The 17,622-nt window shown below is 44.0% G+C and overlaps 1 protein-coding gene and 1 non-coding gene across 2 annotated transcripts in view; one reads left to right on the top strand and one right to left on the bottom strand.

The window, feature by feature from the left end:
* Positions 1 to 244: 244 nt before the first annotated feature.
* FBXW8 (F-box and WD repeat domain containing 8) overlaps positions 245 to 17,622 on the top strand; it is a 124,250-nt gene continuing 106,872 nt past the window's right edge. Inside the window, exons 1-2 of the mRNA XM_059895544.1 lie at positions 245 to 638; positions 15,586 to 15,690. Of these exons, the coding sequence (XP_059751527.1) occupies positions 318 to 638; positions 15,586 to 15,690 (426 nt within the window). The 5' untranslated portion in view covers positions 245 to 317. The remainder of the gene's footprint in view (positions 639 to 15,585; positions 15,691 to 17,622) is intronic.
* Positions 10,347 to 10,451, bottom strand: LOC132348294 (U6 spliceosomal RNA). The gene has a single exon (XR_009497421.1). It is a non-coding gene; the product is annotated as a U6 spliceosomal RNA (small nuclear RNA).

Genomic DNA, 17,622 nt, shown 5'->3' with positions numbered 1-17,622 from the left:
TGCATGTTTGAATGAAAAAACAGGGCTTGGCGCACAGTCTGCGCTTGGCAAAAGCCACAAGCGGAAAGTTGAGAAGCTGGGGGCGGGGGCAGGGCACAGACCCCGGCCTGGGTTGCCGCAAGCCACAGTGCCAGGGACAGCCGGAGGGACGCACTGGGGGCGGGGCGGGGCGGGGCGGGGCGGGGCGGGGCAGCCCACCCGGAACCAGAGCGCGGCAGCGGCGGCGGTTTCCGGCGGCGGCGGACACTTCCCGCGGAGGGACCGTCCCGTGGCACCTGGTGGGCCGAGGGGGACGCGGCGGGCGGGGAGCGGCGGCGATGGACGACCACAGTCTGGACGAGTTCCGCCGGCGCTGGCAGGAGGAGCTGGCGCAGGCCCAGGCGCTGAGGAAGCGGCGGCGGCCCGAGGCTACCGAGCGGCGGCCGCGGCGGCCCGAGGTGGTCCCTGGGCGCGGCGAGCAGCAGGCCTCGGGGTACCTGGCGCTGGCCCAGGGCCTTTTGGAGGGCGCGGGGCGGCCCCCGGCGGCGCGGGCGACCCGGGCCGAGAGGCAGGAGGCGGCGAGCCGTTCCCGCTCCCCTCCGGCCCGCGAGGCTGCCGGCGGCGGGGAGCAGCTGGTGGACCAGCTCATCCGGGACCTGGTGAGTGGCCGTCGCCTCCCGCCGAGGCACGGGCTGGCCGTCGCCCCGGTACAGACCGCCTAATGAGTTGGAAAGTAACTGTGTGCCGCCAGTGTGGGGGTGGGGAAATGAGTAGAGGTACACACCCCTGTGTGTGTGCGTGCATTGAGTATCTCTGGAAGGTGTGGTTCCCAGCTGGGGGCGATTTTGTCCCCCGTTTTGGCAGTGTCTGCAGACATTTTTGGATGCCACAATTGGGGCGGAGGTGTGTTCGCTGCAAGCGTCTAGTGGTTAGAGGCCAGGAATGCTCATGAACATTCTACAGTGCACAGGACAGCACCCACAAAAAATTATTTGGCCTAAAATGTCAGCAAGTATGAGACCGAGAAATCCTGATCCAGAAGGGTTCCTAAACTTTTAACAAGGTTGCCTTTGGGGAGGAGAACTCACGACGTGGTTAGGAAGGAATTTTAACTTTTCTCTATATAGTGTTTGTACAATTCAAGTTTTTCTAACTGTTCATGTATTACTTCAGTTAAAGCAGAAAAAAAACTTTTGATAAGAACCTCCATGCTAATCATAGTGCCCATTTTGTGGGGTATGAATCCCTTCCAGAATCTGGAGGAAGCCAGGAACCCTCTCTCTTTAAAAAAAAAAAAAAGCCTCTTTCACAAAGTTGGCACAATCAAGATCACCTGAAACACATTCATGTTTAAGAGTTGGAAAAAGGCAGCAGGTTTTAATGACTTAAGTTGGGCTCAAAGGCAGCGTCTATGGCTTCTCAATTGGGAGTAATTCTGTAATTGCTAAGCTGTTTCCAGAAGAAATGGCTTATTCAACATAATATGTAGTTATATTCAAATAACATTAGTAGCTGTAAGATTTCACAAAGTTTCTGGTTCTGTGCTCTGCCTATCTCTAAGGTTAGATATAACCTTTTTTTGTGTGTGTTATAAGCGTTCTCATTTAATGTGTTAATTCTTATATATGAAAATTCATATTGGCGTCATGCGTGCTTCTGTAAGAAGTGGGTCATCACTGAAGAAGTCTGACATGTAAAAATTAAATTTTTCAATGCCTTGGGAAGGTGACTTAGCACCTGATAAGCTGTTCAGGCCAGTCCAGATCTACACAGAAGTTATCCCCACAAAAGTAAACTTGTAGGCTGAGGCAAGACCAGCTCTGGGGGTAAAGAGAAACAGGAATGTGGATTATTAGGACAAAGGCACATTTGGGGCCTCGCACATCCTCCCCAGTGAAAGTGGCATTGTATTCAGGAGTCACAACAATCCTGGGAGGTAGGTATTATCAGTCTCATTTTACAAAGGAGGAAATGCAGGTTTTCTGTAATTTGCCCAGGGTTACCCAGCTGCAAGTTCTTGGGATTGAATTTGGATTCAGATCTGTTGGACTTTAAATTTCACCAGGTAGGAGTTCCCTAAACTTGACTTGCTGTAACAATCACATTAAGCCTTATTAAAATCTAGGTTCTGGCCCTTCCCAGCCCTGCTGCATCAGTTTCTAGAGGAGGGGCCCAGAAACCTGGTGATTGGGATGATCAGGTGAGTTTGAGACATTGTTCTCAGCTGTACAGCTTATTTTGGTTTGAGGTCTTGATTCCCTAGTCTTTCTTGTCGTAACATTCCTGAGGCACAGGCATTGATACCAAAAATAGTGGAGCCCTAACTGAAGTATCCTAAAAATGGAAACGGCCTGCCTGCTGGAGGATCCAAGGGAGTTCAGAATCTGTTTCATTTATAGTTAGAAAAAGCCTGCCCTGGAGTATATGCCCTTGATCCCTTCTGCTCCCTTTGGAATCAGCACATTAGGTTCTGCTAGGCTCTAAACTACCGTGAGGAGCATCCAAACTTTGAGGCACAGCTAGTGGTTTTGTTTTTTTGTTTGTTTTTTGTACTTAGCAATCATCAGTGACACTGCTATAAATAAAAAATAAAGTAATAATAATTCATTGCATGCTTACTTGTTTGTCTCCTTGGTATTGTCTTGTCAGGGTTTAGAGACGTTGTCTTCTTCAGTTCTTCCAATGACCCTCTCCAGTGGACAGCATTAGCCCCATATGACAGATGAGGTTTAGGAAAGTAATTGTTTTAAGGGACCCACCCAGTATCTTCAGTCTGAGAAATGATGGCAGCCTTTATAGAAAAGGTATTTCAGGCGTTGTAAGTCCCAAAGCCCACAGAGGGCAGGGAGGAAATGCAAATGAGTGAAGTAGGCTACATGTTACTCATTTGATCCTTTTTTTCCTAGTTCATCAGGTGTTGTGTCTTCAGATTCCAGCCATACTTTTGTAATAATTTGTTTCATAACAGCTACCGTTCTTTTTGTCACATTTAGTAGTAAACATAACGGTGTAGATATTGTCTTCACAATACCCCTAAAGAAAAATACTTAACCATTTTTTCTTGAAGCACAGCCCTCCTCTTGGTCTTGTTTCCCCAATTTTTAAAAATTAAAAAGGCAACCTCTCTATTGAAGTGTACCAACCATAAATGTACATCTTGATGTATTTCCAAGAGTGTACACATCGATGTAAACAGCACCCAGGTTACAGAACAGCATTACCAGCTTTTCAGAACCCCTATGTGTGCCATTCCACCCAAGGCTAACCACTCACCTGACTTCTAACATCTTATTTTAATTTTATCTGATTTTGAACTATATAAATAGAATCATACAGCACATACTTTTGGGTTCTTGTGCATAGCATTATGTATGAGATTTATCCCTATGAATATGCCACATCTTACTAATTCTACTGTTGATAGGCATTGTTGATAACTAGTTTGTTGATAGCCAGTTTGGGGCTGTCAGGAATAGTGCTGCTGTGAACATTTTGTACATCTTTTGGAACGTATGTACACACTCTTCTTGGGTATTTGCTTAGGAGTGGAATTGCTGGGTTACGAGATATGTGTATGTTGAGCCTTAGTAGATAATGACCGTTTTCCAAAGTGGTTGTACTGGTTTTTTCACTTTTCATAGTAACTGGAGTATGTGGAATATAGTATTTCACTTTCTTCTTTGCTATAAATATACCACCACCCAACTGAGACTACATATGGCAACTGAATGTGACCCTAGCATGGATGAGATGATAGTGATGAATTGGAAAATGTAAGCTGTGGCTGGGTTAAAAGCGAGAGCCTCTGCCCAGTTCAGCTGCTTGTTGCCATGTAGGAATGTGGTCCTGGTGTTGCAGAGTCTTTAGGGTTTTTTCCCCCCAAATTGCAATTATGTATTTTTATGTGGGCTCTATCAGTTTTTGCTACAAAAAACCCCCAAAACTTTGGCTTAAGACAACCAAGATTTATTTAGCTCACCATCTTGCAGAGTGGCAGTTGGGCTGGGCATGAGTGGGCTCATGTACCTGTCTGAGGTTAACTCCTGTCAGCGAGGCAGCTCCGCTTCTGGTTGTGTGTGTGTGTCTGGATTATGTGTCTCATCTTCCAGCACATTAGCCCTGGGTGGACCTTACCAGAGTTATGAGAGCAGCAAAAAGGCAAGTCCCAGCCCCCAAGGGCTTTTGAAGTCTCTGCCTAGGTCATGTTTGTTATTGTCTCATTGACCAAAGCAATTCATATGGCCACACCCAGAGTCAGATACCCAAATGCTTGAACACAGAGAGGCATAAACAAATTAGGGGACTAGTTAATATAACAATCTACCACAAAAACTCTTCCCACTTTTAGTTTTTGTTAATAGAAAACGCCACCTCTCCTTCGACTAGATTTGCCTTGGGCCATGAGTTTGTGGTCTTTGCCTTATGTCTTCCCAAGAACCCTTTGATCTGTGGGTGACTCCTGAGAAGGAAAATTTAGTTCCATTTGGGGCTCCCCAGAAACTCTGACAGGCTCATCCAGTTGACATGAAAGGGAAATAAAAAGCCGGTACCACATCCTAACACCCCCTCTCCCCTTTTTCCCCACCTTTGGAGCACTCTGCTATACCAGCACATCCTGTTGTATTTTTTTTTTTTTTTTTAACTTTTTTTGGGTTTATTTTATTTATTTATTTATTTATTATTTATGGCTGTGTTGGGTCTTCGTTTCTGTGCGAGGGCTTTCTCTAGTTGTGGCAAGTGGGGGCCACTCTTCATCGCGGTGCGCGGGCCTCTCATTATCGCGGCCTCTCTTGTTGCGGAGCACAGGCTCCAGACGCGCAGGCTCAGTAACTGTGGCTCACGGGCCTAGTTGCTCCGCGGCATGTGGGATCTTCCCAGACCAGGGCTCGAACCCGTGTCCCCTGCATTGGCAGGCAGATTCTCAACCACTGCGCCACCAGGGAAGCCCTCCTGTTGTATTTTTGGTGCAGTCTCTCTCACTTCAGTTTTCAGTATCATCACTAGAGCAAGAACAACTAGTACGTTAGCAGTCAGGAGTGAAATTGCCTCTTGATGGGTACGTGAACAGCATCGCCTTGTAGTGTCACATGGCCAAGTACAGGCAAGACCTTTGATGGACAAGCCCAGCTGAAATGAAAACTTAGAAATGACGCCCATTGAGCCTCGTCTTCTCTTGTGAAGCTTTTAGTAATAGTGCTTAGAAACCATCTGTTTTAGGTGGTGAGTTAGGGACACCTAAATTGTCTTCTTGGTATATGGTTGAGTTAGTGAAAGAAATGATACAGCCCTGCATAGAATTTTAGAGGCAGTAGGCACTTTGTCTTTTTTCCCTTTCTCAGTAAACTCAGGCTTCTCACAGTTAGTGAAGTATAATTGCAAGTATGCTGCTGCTTTCTTCACTGTGGTGGTTATGAAATCCAGTTGCTTGGTCCCGTCTCTATTTAGGTGATGTGTCAGGACTCTGGGCTGCAAGCAGTCAGCACCCAACTCAGACTGGCTTAAAAAAAAAACCAAACTGGAATCTGTTGATTCATGTAACTGAAAATTCCAGGTGTGGTCCTTGTTCTGGGTGGTTTTATGATGTAACTAGAAGTCTCTCCATCTCTTTTTGTCCTCCCCCCCCACCCCAGTTTTACTGAGATATAATTGACATAGAACACTGACAGGTACAGCACGGTGACTTGACATATGTATATGTTACAAAATGATTACCACAGTAAGTTTAGTTAACATCAGTTACCTCAATAGTTACAAAATTTTTTTTCTCTGTAGAAATCTCTCCATCTCTCAGTCCTGCTTTCCTTTTGTTGGCTTTATTCGTAGCCTTGGCTTTATTCATAGAATTGGCTTTATCCCAACTTGGGATAAAATGGCTGCCAGCAACTCCAGTCTTATATTCTGTCAGCTTAGCAACCCAGGGGAAAGAGAGCATCTGTTTTATGCAGCAGAAGTCATGAACTTAAATTCCCATTGATCCAGACCGGGTCATGGAGCCATCCTCAAACCAGTCACTGACGCAAATTGGCCAGGCCCATATCCACTGCCCACTCATGTTGACTAAGAGTGGGGTCAGCCCCACCTAAGCCACGTTGACTAAGAGTGGGGTGGTTTCCTAAAAGAAAAGAGGGGATGGAGGTTGGGCAGAAACAACAGATGACCACTCTAAGTGGGTAACTGTTTGAAGCAGCACTAACTGTAGCAATGTAAGTGGTTTCTGTTCATCCAACATATTTGTGGGTCAGCTGGGTGCCAGGGAATCAGTAGTAAGCGGAATGGACCCAGTCCCTGAGCTCAGAAGCCTAGTCTCGCTTCTTTTAACTGAAAGGGTAGCATTAATGGAACAGGATGGCTCTGGTTACAAGTCCAGGCTTGGAATCGGGCGGACCGGAGTTCAGATGCGGTCTCTGCCGCTGACTGGTTGTCTGACCTTGGGCAGGTCACTTAGCCTGCCTTACTTATCAAATGAGGACCAGGTTAGTATGATCTTGTGTAGAGGCTGGGACATTCTTAGCCCCAAGCTGGCTTACAATAAGTAGACAGTAAATTAAAGCTGGTGCTATTATTATCATTAGTATTGCAGAAGAGTTCATTATACTGTCTCACTTCCTCTTTGCTAAAGCTTATCCCTGGTGAGCCTCTTGCTTCAAGCCGCCCCCTGGAATCCCTGGAGGGCAGGGTCTCTTGTCTTCCTCTTGTAACCCCACCTATGGTACTCAGTGCAGTGAGGGCCCCCTCGGCATGTGTGGGATTGAAATAACATGGGCAGAGCTGCTGCTTCCAACAGCAGCCTTATAAGGAGGCTCTATGATGGTTAGAACCCCTGTGAGCATTCAGAGAGGTACGATTTGGGTTTTCAGGCCTGATGAAAGGTTTAATACTGTTGGCCAATATTTATTGCTCACTTTGTCAATATTTAATTTGTCAGAGCCTACATCTATGTTGTCAACAAGGTCAATTTGATGACTTGACTTTCCTCTTTTTTTAAAGTTAGAAACAAGTAAGGAAACTGACTAATACAAGATGAGAAGGCAACCGAGTCAAATGTGAACTCATGCATTGGCTTACCTGGAGTGACTTTCCTTCCTCTTTCTGTCCTTTGCCTTCCTTTTAAGGCTTAACTTGATTCTTGTTCCTATGTTAACTCTCCCCTGATCCCTCCAGCCCAAGGTTCTCTGCCTTTTCCTTTACTCCAACTAAAACGTTCTCTTGTCAGTGCCTTGCATTTTTTTCCTGTTATGAGTGAGCACATGTCTACTTGGGCACGTTTTGAAATGGTCTCTGTGTACACTAGAACAGCTTGTAACTTAGGACGTCTGTTTGTTGAAAGGTTCTGCTGCTTGAAGCAGCCTGGGCTCCATTCATTCACTCCTCAAGTACTCATTAGGTGGCTTCCTGGTACCAGGTACTCTTCTAGGCACTGAGGCTACAGCAGTGAACAAGTGAGAAAAAATTCATGCTCTTATAAAGCCCACATTCCGGGCAAGAGGGAGATGGACAATGACCAAATAATTGTCAGGTAATAGATGCCCTGGAGAAGAATAAAGTAGGTGGAAGGGTAGTGTGTATGTGTTGGGGATGGTGCTATCCAAGAGGGCCTTCCTGGGAAGGTCATGCTTATGGAAGAGGTGAGGGAGCAAGTGTGCAGAGATTTGGGGGAGGGCATTCTAGGCAGAGAATGGCAAGTGCAAAGGTTCTGTGGTGGCCAGGGCCAGCTGGCCTCGTGGGCCCATGTGACCTGTGTGGTCACATGGGGCCCCAGGCTTAGAAGCACCCTGTGCTTGGTTTAATGCTCTGTTGTTGCCATCTTGACATTCTTAATATTAAACAAGGGGCCCCTCATTTCCATTTTCCACTGGGCTCTACAAATTATATAGCCAATTCTGATGGTACGAATGTGCTTGGAGTATTTGGGACCCTTGATGTGAAAATCTTTCCACAAACAAACCATACCCACACAGGCTCCTCTGGGACCGGAAGCTTTTGATAAGGGAGCTCCCCCTCCCCCTCCTGACTTCTTTCTGGAGAGAAAAACTGTATCCCAGTTTAGACTAAAAGGGGGCTTTGAAAGCAGAGGTCGTGCCTCCTCTGCCTCCCTAGCTTTCTCCACTGCCCGGCTTCCTGGGGTCGCCGCAGCCCTCGCTGCCCAGTCGTTTAGATTGCTCTCTTGTGTCCACCCCTTGCCAGAGTGCCCAGGGGAATTATACCAGTAGGTGGTGAATGATAATTGCTCTTGAAGTGGGAAAGCCCATTACAAAAAATCAAATCCCATGGACGATTAATGTGCATCTACTGTATGCAGTGCGATGTACCTGTTAGATATTGTAGTGTTAAAGTTCAGTTATATCATCCACGTATGCTGTCAACAAAAATTTGTTGAATACCTTTTGCTCTTTCTCATAGCGAGGCAGGGGATTAGGTTAAATGTTAAAAGATAAGTTGGCTTCTTGTGGACTGCTTGGGAGCTTAACCACTCTTTACAGCATTGTTGCTTCGGAGAAATGATTTCCAGGTTCTAAATAGCTGGCTTCCTGATGAACTTGGGAATACCTTGGGGGCCTATCTCTATTGCCTTTTGTAGACTCCAGTTTTTATTCCATTTTACGTGACAGTGATTTAGCTCTATAAAAGATTTTAGCTCTTTGAGTGTTGATATCATTTCTTATACATTTGCTAACAGTACCTCCCTCCGCCCAGCACCTGGCATGGACCTGAATTCAGATGGTGTTTTGAACATAAAACACCTTATCTTAAAAATGTATTGTTTTTCTTTGTGAAACTATCACATGGTTATTGTAAAAATATTGAGGAAATTCAGAAGAATAGAAAGACGAAAACAAAAATCTCTTGTAATGTCATTGCTCAGTGGCTACAGCTGTTAACATTTTGGTGGACTTCTGTCATTTTTTTTCTTTTGTATAAATAAGAACGTGTTTTGAGACACATTTGGGAATGTAAATGAATGGCTGTTTATCTTGACAGTGTTTCAGACCTTTTTTTCCCCTAATCAACTAATTTTATTTTTCTTAAAGAAAATGCGGGTGAAACTGGAACTGATCTATTCCTTCTGATTGAGATTGTGTGCGTCTACTCCTTAGCAGTATGTAGAAAGTTGAGATAAATTCATGTAGAAAACAGTCTCCTTTCAGTGACAGATTTAGCAGAAATGCTATGTATCTATTGTTTGAACTCAGGTGCTTTTCTTAGTTTCTTTTTTTTTTTTTTTTTCCTGAAATATTTAGAAGCTCTAATGTTTGGGTGGGCTTAGTTTCTTAAAACACCATCTAGAGAGATCTTTCGTGTTGTTTGCCCTGGAGATTACACTGGGAACAAACTTTAAGTCAGTTTCTTCACTTTTTACTGATTTGGCTCTTAGTAATTATCCCTTCTTCTACGAAACAAGAGAAGACAGATTAAATTTCTAACAGTAAGGCACAAAACCAGTCCATTTACAGAATTAGTCTTACATTAGCACATAAGAGTACAAATCAGCCTCCCTGGGGATGGATCTATTTGCAATTTATCTTAGCGTTTTTGGAGTAAGTCCAGTAGACTTTGGGAAAATCTAGTATTCACTGACTTTGAATTAACAAAGTAACATGACCCCTTTGTGGTGGCTTTTTTTTTTTTTTTGGCTTGATTGGGAAAGGATTGATTCTTACATCTTTTGGTAAGTTAGGGTTGTGGTTCTCAACTTTTGGTTTGTATGGGGATTCCTGAGGAAGAGTTGCTTGAGCCCCATCCCTGGGAATTTGGGACATTAGGTCTGAGTGAGACCCTGGGCTTTTGGTTTAAAAAACACACACGCACACGCGCGCGCGCGCACACACACACACACACACACACACACACACACCTCCACAGATGATTTTGATGTATAATACAGGACAAGAGTCACCAATACTGGAGAGAGAATCAATATCTCAACCATTAAAAAAAAAAATTAAAACCCAAGTTGTATGTTGTCCAAAGGGTGTCCTTCTTTAAATTTGAAGGAATGTTAATACTTTAAATTTACTGGTCTTCTGTATGGTCTTCTGTAGCATAAATTTGTCCATTCTAAATTATTCTCTAAACATTGTAGTCATACTGACATGTTTATAGTACGACCAAGTTTCCTATATTTCAAGTGTCTCTTTTCTTCTTGGGATATCTTAGTTTCTGAACTGCCAACTTGTCCATTTCCATATTTAAGTTAGTATAGATATAGTTGGTTAATGTGGCCCATAACTTTTAGGGTGGCTGTCTGCTTCAAAATAGCCTAGATGGAAGTCTGATAGCACCTTTAATTTTTTTTATTTTTAATTTTTTTTCTATTTAGAGACTGCAGTTAAATTCTTTTTTAACATCTCTTTTGGAGTATAATTGCTAAAAATAGGGGACGCTTCATGAATTTGCGTCATCCTTGCACAGGGGCCATGCTAATCTTCTCTGTATCGTTCCAGTTTTAGTATATGTGCTGCCGAAGCAAGCGCTAATAGCACCTTTTAGATGGCAGGGTATTTCTGTGCACACTAGTAGCAAGTAGTAGTTTTTGGTTTTTTTTTTTACTTTGTGAACCAGGGTAGTACCAAATGAGAGTGCTTAGGACCTTCTTGCTGCTACTATTAAGGTATATGTGGTTACTGGGCTGCAGCCTCTGTCCAGGATGTGGCTCCACATCCTTGTCAAATTATGCTGTACCTATAAAAGAATTAGATATTTAACCACAGGATCAAGCATGCTCGTAACTCTCAATCTTTTGTAAGGTGTTCCCCAAGTGATATGTTACTAATAATAAGAGAGAGAAGTTTATGAGTGATTTACTTAACCTTGAAGCTGCTCTAGTTTTTTGTTTTTTGGTATAATAACATCACTCTAACTTACCTGCATTCCACTGTTGCCTCCTTAGTAGAAAGGGAAGTAGGTTACCTAGACTAATGTCTCTGGAGTTGTGCATAAGAGCCCTTGTGAATGTGCTGAACACAAGACTATTTGGGAATAAAGATTAGATTTTCCGTGAAACAGACTCTGAGATAGAGATTTGCATGCAGGTGGTTTCGTGGGTTGGCCTTTCTGAGGGGTCCCACATAGAGGTCTTTATAGTCAGCTGTTGAGTAGTCATTGGGTGCACACTGCCCTCGAGGAGGGAGTGTAACCTGGAATGAGGCCGCTTTTTGGCCAAGGGCAGTGCCTGGGAAGGGACACAGCTGTGAGCCAGTGGCAGGCAGCATTCTGGGCATCTGGGGGGAAAGTGTCATGGATCCAGAGGGGGAATCTGAGTGACCCACCACAGCCTCCACTACAAGAGCCAGTGATAGAATGTCTTGCCAGAAAGATTCTAAGGGTGCAACATGAAACTTCAGCATTTGGTCTCCTGACCTTGTGGGTCTACATATTTCTTTTTCTTTTTTTTTTTTTTTTTTAATAAATTTATTTATTTATTTTTTAAAAATTTTTGGCTGTGTTGGGTCGTCATTGCTGTGGGCAGGCTTTCTCTAGTTGCGGCGAGTGGGGGCTACTCTTCGTTGCAGTGCGTGGGCTTCTCATTGCGGTGGCTCCTCTTGTTGTGGAGCACAGGCTCTAGGCACGCAGGCTTCAGTAGTTGTGGCACGTGGGCTCAGTAGTTGTGGCTTGCGGGCTCCTGAGCGCAGGCTCAGTAGTTGTGGTGCACGGGCTTAGTTGCTCCACGGCATGTGGGATCTTCCCAGGCCAGGTTTCGAACCCGTGTCCCTTGCATTGGCAGGTGGATTCTTAACCACTGCGCCACCAGGGAAGCCCCTACATATTTCTTAAGATGTGGAGATGTGGACCTTCCTTTAGTATGTTGGTTTCTTTTTTTTTTTTCCCTGCCATTCCCAGCCAGTGGTAGCAACAGGGAAGGTCATTTACATAAGAGTTTTGGGACTTGATCTGTTTGGGATTGACCATCATTTTGGAGTTTAGATGCAATTCTAAGAGCACAGTGATTTTTTTTCCCCACTCTTCACACCTTTTATTTTATTATTATTATTTTTAACGTATTTATTGGAGTATAATTGCTTTACATTGTTGTGTTAGTTGCTGCTGTATAACAAAGTGAATCACCTATATGTATACATATATCCCCATATCCCCTCCCTTTTGTGTCTCCCTCCCACCCTCCCTATCCCACCCCTCTAGGTGGTCACAAAGCACTGAGCTGATCTCCCTGTGCTATGCGGCTGCTTCCCACTAGCTAGCTATTTTACATTTGGTAGTGTATATATGTCCATGCCACTCTCTCACTTCGTCCCAGCTTACCCTTCCCCCTCCCCGTGTCCTTAAGTCCACTCTCTACGTCTGCGTCTTTATTCCTGTCCTGCCCCTAAGTTCTTCAGAACCTTTTTTTTTTTTAGATTCCATATATATGTGTTAGCATACGGTATTTGTTTTTCTCTTTCTCTTACTTCACTCTGTATGACAGATTCTAGGTCCATCCACCTCACTACAAATAACTCAATTTCGTTTCTTTTTATGGCTGAGTAATATTCCATTGTATATATGTGCCACATCTTCTTTATCCATTCATCTGTCGATGGACATTTAGGTTGCTTCCATGTCCTGGCTGTTGTAAATAGTGCTGCAATGAACATTGTGGTACATGACTCTTTTTGAATTATGGTTTTCTCAGGGTGTATGCCCAGTAGTGGGATTGCTGGGTAATATGGTAGTTCTATTTTTAGTTTTTTAAGGAACCTCCATACTGTTCTCCATAGTGGCTGTATCAATTTACATTCCCACCAACAGTGTAGGAGAGTTCCCTTTTCTAAGAGCACAGTGATTTAAAAAAAAGTTTGGCTTTGTGATGTTGGTGTTTACATAATTATAATTCAGTGCTTTGAAGCAGTTGTTGCTCTCCAGAACTTATAAATGATCAAGAACAATCACACCGTGTGTTAACAGTGAGACCAGCATGGCGTCTCTGACTTTGTTGGTGTGGGAGCCCTAATACCCCAGACTGGTCATTCACACCCTGCTGGCTACCTCCTTTTCATCCTCTGTGCACTAGAGCAGATCCATCTGTAGTTATTACTGTGGTATAACCATTTTAAATTGATGATTCTTTTTTAAAAGCCCTCTTGGAAAAGCCCTTGTTGTGTGGATACTTTCAGTATTCATATTTCTGAATGACAGCTTCTGCTGTACCATCCCCTTTCCACTGTCATCGACTGTCATGTGCTTATCTTGTGACAAGGGGAGACAACTTTCTGTGTAAACAACAAGCTGTGGGGGCTACGTGGAATGTGGACCTAATCAAAAGTATGTGTTGAAGGAAAAAAAGGGACCTGGAATGCCACTCAAGGAAAGAAAATAGTACTATTAACAATCAATTATTGCATGCTTAGCCTGGATACTTGTGCCAGGCCCTTTCCATGTATCATTTCATTTTATTCTCATAACTGCCCTATGAATAACACAATAGGTGTGTTAGTATCTGTTTCATAGATGAGGAAGCTAAGAATCAGATGCATTTAGCCTGGTCTTGTGGCTAGTCAGGTGGCAGAACTAGGATGATCAGTTGGAATCTGTGCTCTAAACCTCCATGCTCTGCTGCATCCCAGAGGTCATGGGGACTGGGATGAAGGAGGATGGTGGCAGAGTTTGGAGTATGCTAAGGCAGAGGCGTTATTTTCTAGGATGAGAATAGAGAACTGGCCAATGAACAGGCAAAAGGGAGAAGGCACCTGCCACCAGAATTGTGACTTTTCTGCACCAGCAAAACTAAAAACACACATGATTTCTCATGCTTCATCGCAGTAGTGTCAAGTACAGACATCAGTTTATAGGGAGTCCCAAAGGGACCGATTGAAGAAAGCAATGCTTCTGGCAGCGGGGAGAAAAAAAAAAAAGCTAATTATGAGTTCAGTTTGCATGAGTGCAGACTTTTCTTTGCCTTTATTCTGCTTGTATGAGGACAGGGAACATTCTTCTCTTGTTTCTTTACTGAGTGGATAAGGTAGGCTTCTCCACCTCACCATAGTCAAAAAATCCAAAAGAGTAAGCAGAAGGAAGTCCAGGGCTGTGAATGATAGTCTTGTACTGTGTGCAGCTTTCCTCGATTCCCTCCATAGTTAAGATAAGGAGTCTCAAGTTGGATCTGGGCATAGAGAAAGTGATGCCTCTCTTTCTTGGTGAGTAAAGCTGATTAGCTGTAGGAGGGGACCTAGCATAACATTAGACAAATGACTTTCCATTATTTTTTTAGGCAAGGACCCCTTTGTCTTCCAGTTACACTTGCAGATTTTTTCTGTTGTTTTCTGTACAGCCAACACTTCTGTCCTGATTTAACATTCCGTTCCTTCTTTACCCACCGAGAACTGTCAACTCTTCCTCTTTTTTCCTCTAGAGATCCTTCTTGGCCTTCATGCTTAGCCTTGCGCTGTTTTTGCAATTGAATACATTACCTCCTTATGCCCTGGATTATCTTTTAGCCCTGAGACTCCTAGATGAATGGAAACATGATTCCAGAAAAATCTTCACCCTGAATCGTGGTAGGGTTTAAGTCAGTGCTCACACTCCCTTAAAAATGCTGATTCTTTTCATGCAGCCTTGCAATATACAACTGTTGTATTTGAGTGGTGAATTAATAATTTGCTTGCAACCAGTAAGTCACTGATGTCAGCCAAAGCTTATTAAAAATGAATTTTATTAAGCACGTTTTGTTGGGTTGAAGAGCGCTGCTTTCCCCAGCTTTACAGGAGCATACACCAAAGTGAGCTTTGGCAGGTGGATTTGGGAACAGGCAGAGGGATACGTGTGCACACTTGGCCTTTTTTCTGTTTCACCCTCGTATTTCTTTGTGCTACCAGGATCGTCATGACAGCCTTATCTCTCAAATAAAGCCTGTTACCTCATCCCTAATTGCTTATCCAAAGGCAGGCGAGCTCTAATTTCTCCACATTAATAAATGACACCAAAGAAGAACTGCTCTGTTTGCACTGGCTCACTCAGGTTAAGCAGCACAAGCCCCTGGGTGCATTAGGAAACCTTGTGCTTCTCCTGTGGCCACGGGGAGCCGGACTCACCTTGCTCAAGAGCAGCACTTCATTTGTTTACTCTTTGCTCACATTCACAGCCCCGTCCCCCTCTTCCTGATGAAGACACTGCAGTGACCTAGGTCAGCCTTTCTTCGCTGTGGGCACTCACCCCCCTCCAAGTTGGGGGCTAGTAGCAGTTGTCCTGGAAGGACCAGTGGCCTCCCTGATTCCAAGGCTCTTTCTTGACTGCCTACCACTCACCTTTCCTTAGAAGCTGAGAGGTTTTCCACAAACTTTTGCATTGATTCCTGTGGCACACCCCAGGTTGTGAGATGGCACCCCTGCTTCTCCTTTTTGAAGCGTTACGGGAAATGGTCTTGTGGAGCTTATAAGTGAATGTAAGGAGGGTGAGCTTGTGGGGGCCGGAGAATTGAGAGTAGCTGTCAGGCTCTGAATGAGTTCTGTGACTATGCTCTGCGGAATAGTGAGAACGCTTTGCTCCTCCTGGGAATCAGCATCGTCCCTCTTGTCACCACTTAAGGCTATTGCTGGTCATTTAAAGGACCTGTAAATTTGAACATTTTCATATCTCAGAATCTTAAGCTTATTTCTTTTCTTTTTTCCTCCTCAGAATGAAATGGATGATGTGCCCTTCTTTGATATCCAACTGCCTTACGAGTTGGCAATCAATATATTTCAGTATCTGGACAGAAAAGAACTAGGAAGGTGCGCACAGGTAAGCTGTCATTAACGGATGGTCAGGATTTACCTACATGTGTAATTCAAGTATGGGAAGCTCCTCCATAGCAGAAATTTACTTTACAGAATGACAAACTTTAAAGAATTTATGAGTTGGATAGCAGCTTTACTTGAAGGAAAGCAACCTTGAACTTAAACGATTATGTTCCACATCACCATGTCGTGTTTATCTTTTTGTGACCGTCTGTCCCAAAGCTGTGTTCCTCCTGCAGTCTGAGTTATGGCTGACCTGTGGCAGCGTGCTCAAGGCTGACAAGGTTGTACTTGCCTTTACTGAGATCGCCAGACCTGTTAATGTCCTCACCGTTTCTAATGCAAAGATGCAAGGCCTTGGTTCAGTCAAGCCAGTCGTTAGGTTGGGAGCTGAGGGTCAGCCTGGGGACAAAACAGTGAAGTCATGTTCCACTGTATAATCCAAATTACCCTTCAAACACCAGAATTCCACTCAGTGAGGCGAGAGGCATGTGAGAGCTGAGATCCACCGAGGGAACTGCAGATCGGCGTCACCCATCTCATGCCTACTCTGGGGCACGTGCCCATGGCGTGGAATGGTGGGAGATACAGTCTAGGCTGGACTTTATTGTGTGCATGAATCGCAGGGGATCTTGATAAAATGCTAATTCAGATTCAGGAGGTCTGGGGTGTGGCCCAATGATCTGCATTTCTGCCAGGTGATGCCAGTGTGGCTTTGGCCATGCTTTAAGAGGCAAGCATTTATATCATTAAAGTTAGTCTGTTATCCTCTTCCTTTTGGTGAAGAATGTCTAATTTCTCATAAGTTAAATGTGTATGTGATCGCTGACCATTTGGCTTTTCATGGACAACTGTGTTCCCCAGAAGGCACTGGGGTATCCGTTGCCAAAGAAGTAATTTGTTTAGTGGTTACTGTTTCCCATCCCTGGATCCTATAATGCATTTGATACAAGTTGCTGTACCTTCAGGAGAAAGAGTTCGGTGAAATTGAGTGGTAGGAGAACTATACAATAAAAATCCGAAACACCACCATGAATATGAAGTTAAAAATATTAAGGCAGTTTGAGGGTGGTGAAAACTGTAGACAAACTTAGACTCTAGAGCTGTCTAACTCCATGGCAGTTCAGTGAAATGACACAAAATACAGGACAATTTAGAGAGTTTCTGGTTTTACTCTATTCCCCTATTATGGTTTTACCCTATTATGAAGCATTTTGCTTAATCAAAATTATTTTTCTACTTAAATATGAATTTGAGAAAGTGTTCAGTATTTTTGATTGCCACAGCATCAGTTACGGGGGGGGGTATTGGCAAATATTTTTTGATGCAGGGTGTGGAAATCTTTCGGAAGGAACTATGCAGAGGCTAAAATTCACAAAATAAAAATGTTTGAAGTGTAAACCATGCTCAGAGCCTACTGACTGCATTAAGTAAGAGTACCTACATTGTCTTCTTCTTTGCCTTGGAAATTGGATTTGTTATATTCTAACTTTACACATTGGCCCTGTTCCCAAGAGTTGAAAACAAGGGTGTAGCTAAACGAGTCTAGCTCCTGGATTTCAGCCTGATGCTGTTAGCCAAAGTCTTGGAATAGGGTCTAATAGCTAGCTTTCCACAAAGTCAGCCTGAGATGATAAAATCTTCATTCTTGATAGGGAGCTGCTGTTTAAGGAATCATTTCTTTTTACATTGCTTTTGCTCTCCTGCATTGTAGAGGGCCATGTGGCTTTCACATCTGCTGCTGGTTTTCTCATCCAGAGAGTTTATCAGTGAAAGATAGGATCTGGTGGAAGAAGAAATCCCCCTTTTGGTATAGTGGGGCTGCATTCCAGGGTAGATTGGTTATGCTGGTGAGATTATTCTGCATGTGTGAACAGTTTAATTTGCAACACAGTAGTCCAATTGTGCACCAGAATTCTTCCCTCTTGGGCCAGTT

This window comes from Balaenoptera ricei, chromosome 14 (assembly GCF_028023285.1).
Source record: "Balaenoptera ricei isolate mBalRic1 chromosome 14, mBalRic1.hap2, whole genome shotgun sequence".
Lineage (NCBI taxonomy): Eukaryota > Metazoa > Chordata > Mammalia > Artiodactyla > Balaenopteridae > Balaenoptera > Balaenoptera ricei.
The sequence above is the reverse complement of the archived record's forward strand: the minus strand, read 5'-3'. Positions and strand labels throughout refer to the sequence as shown.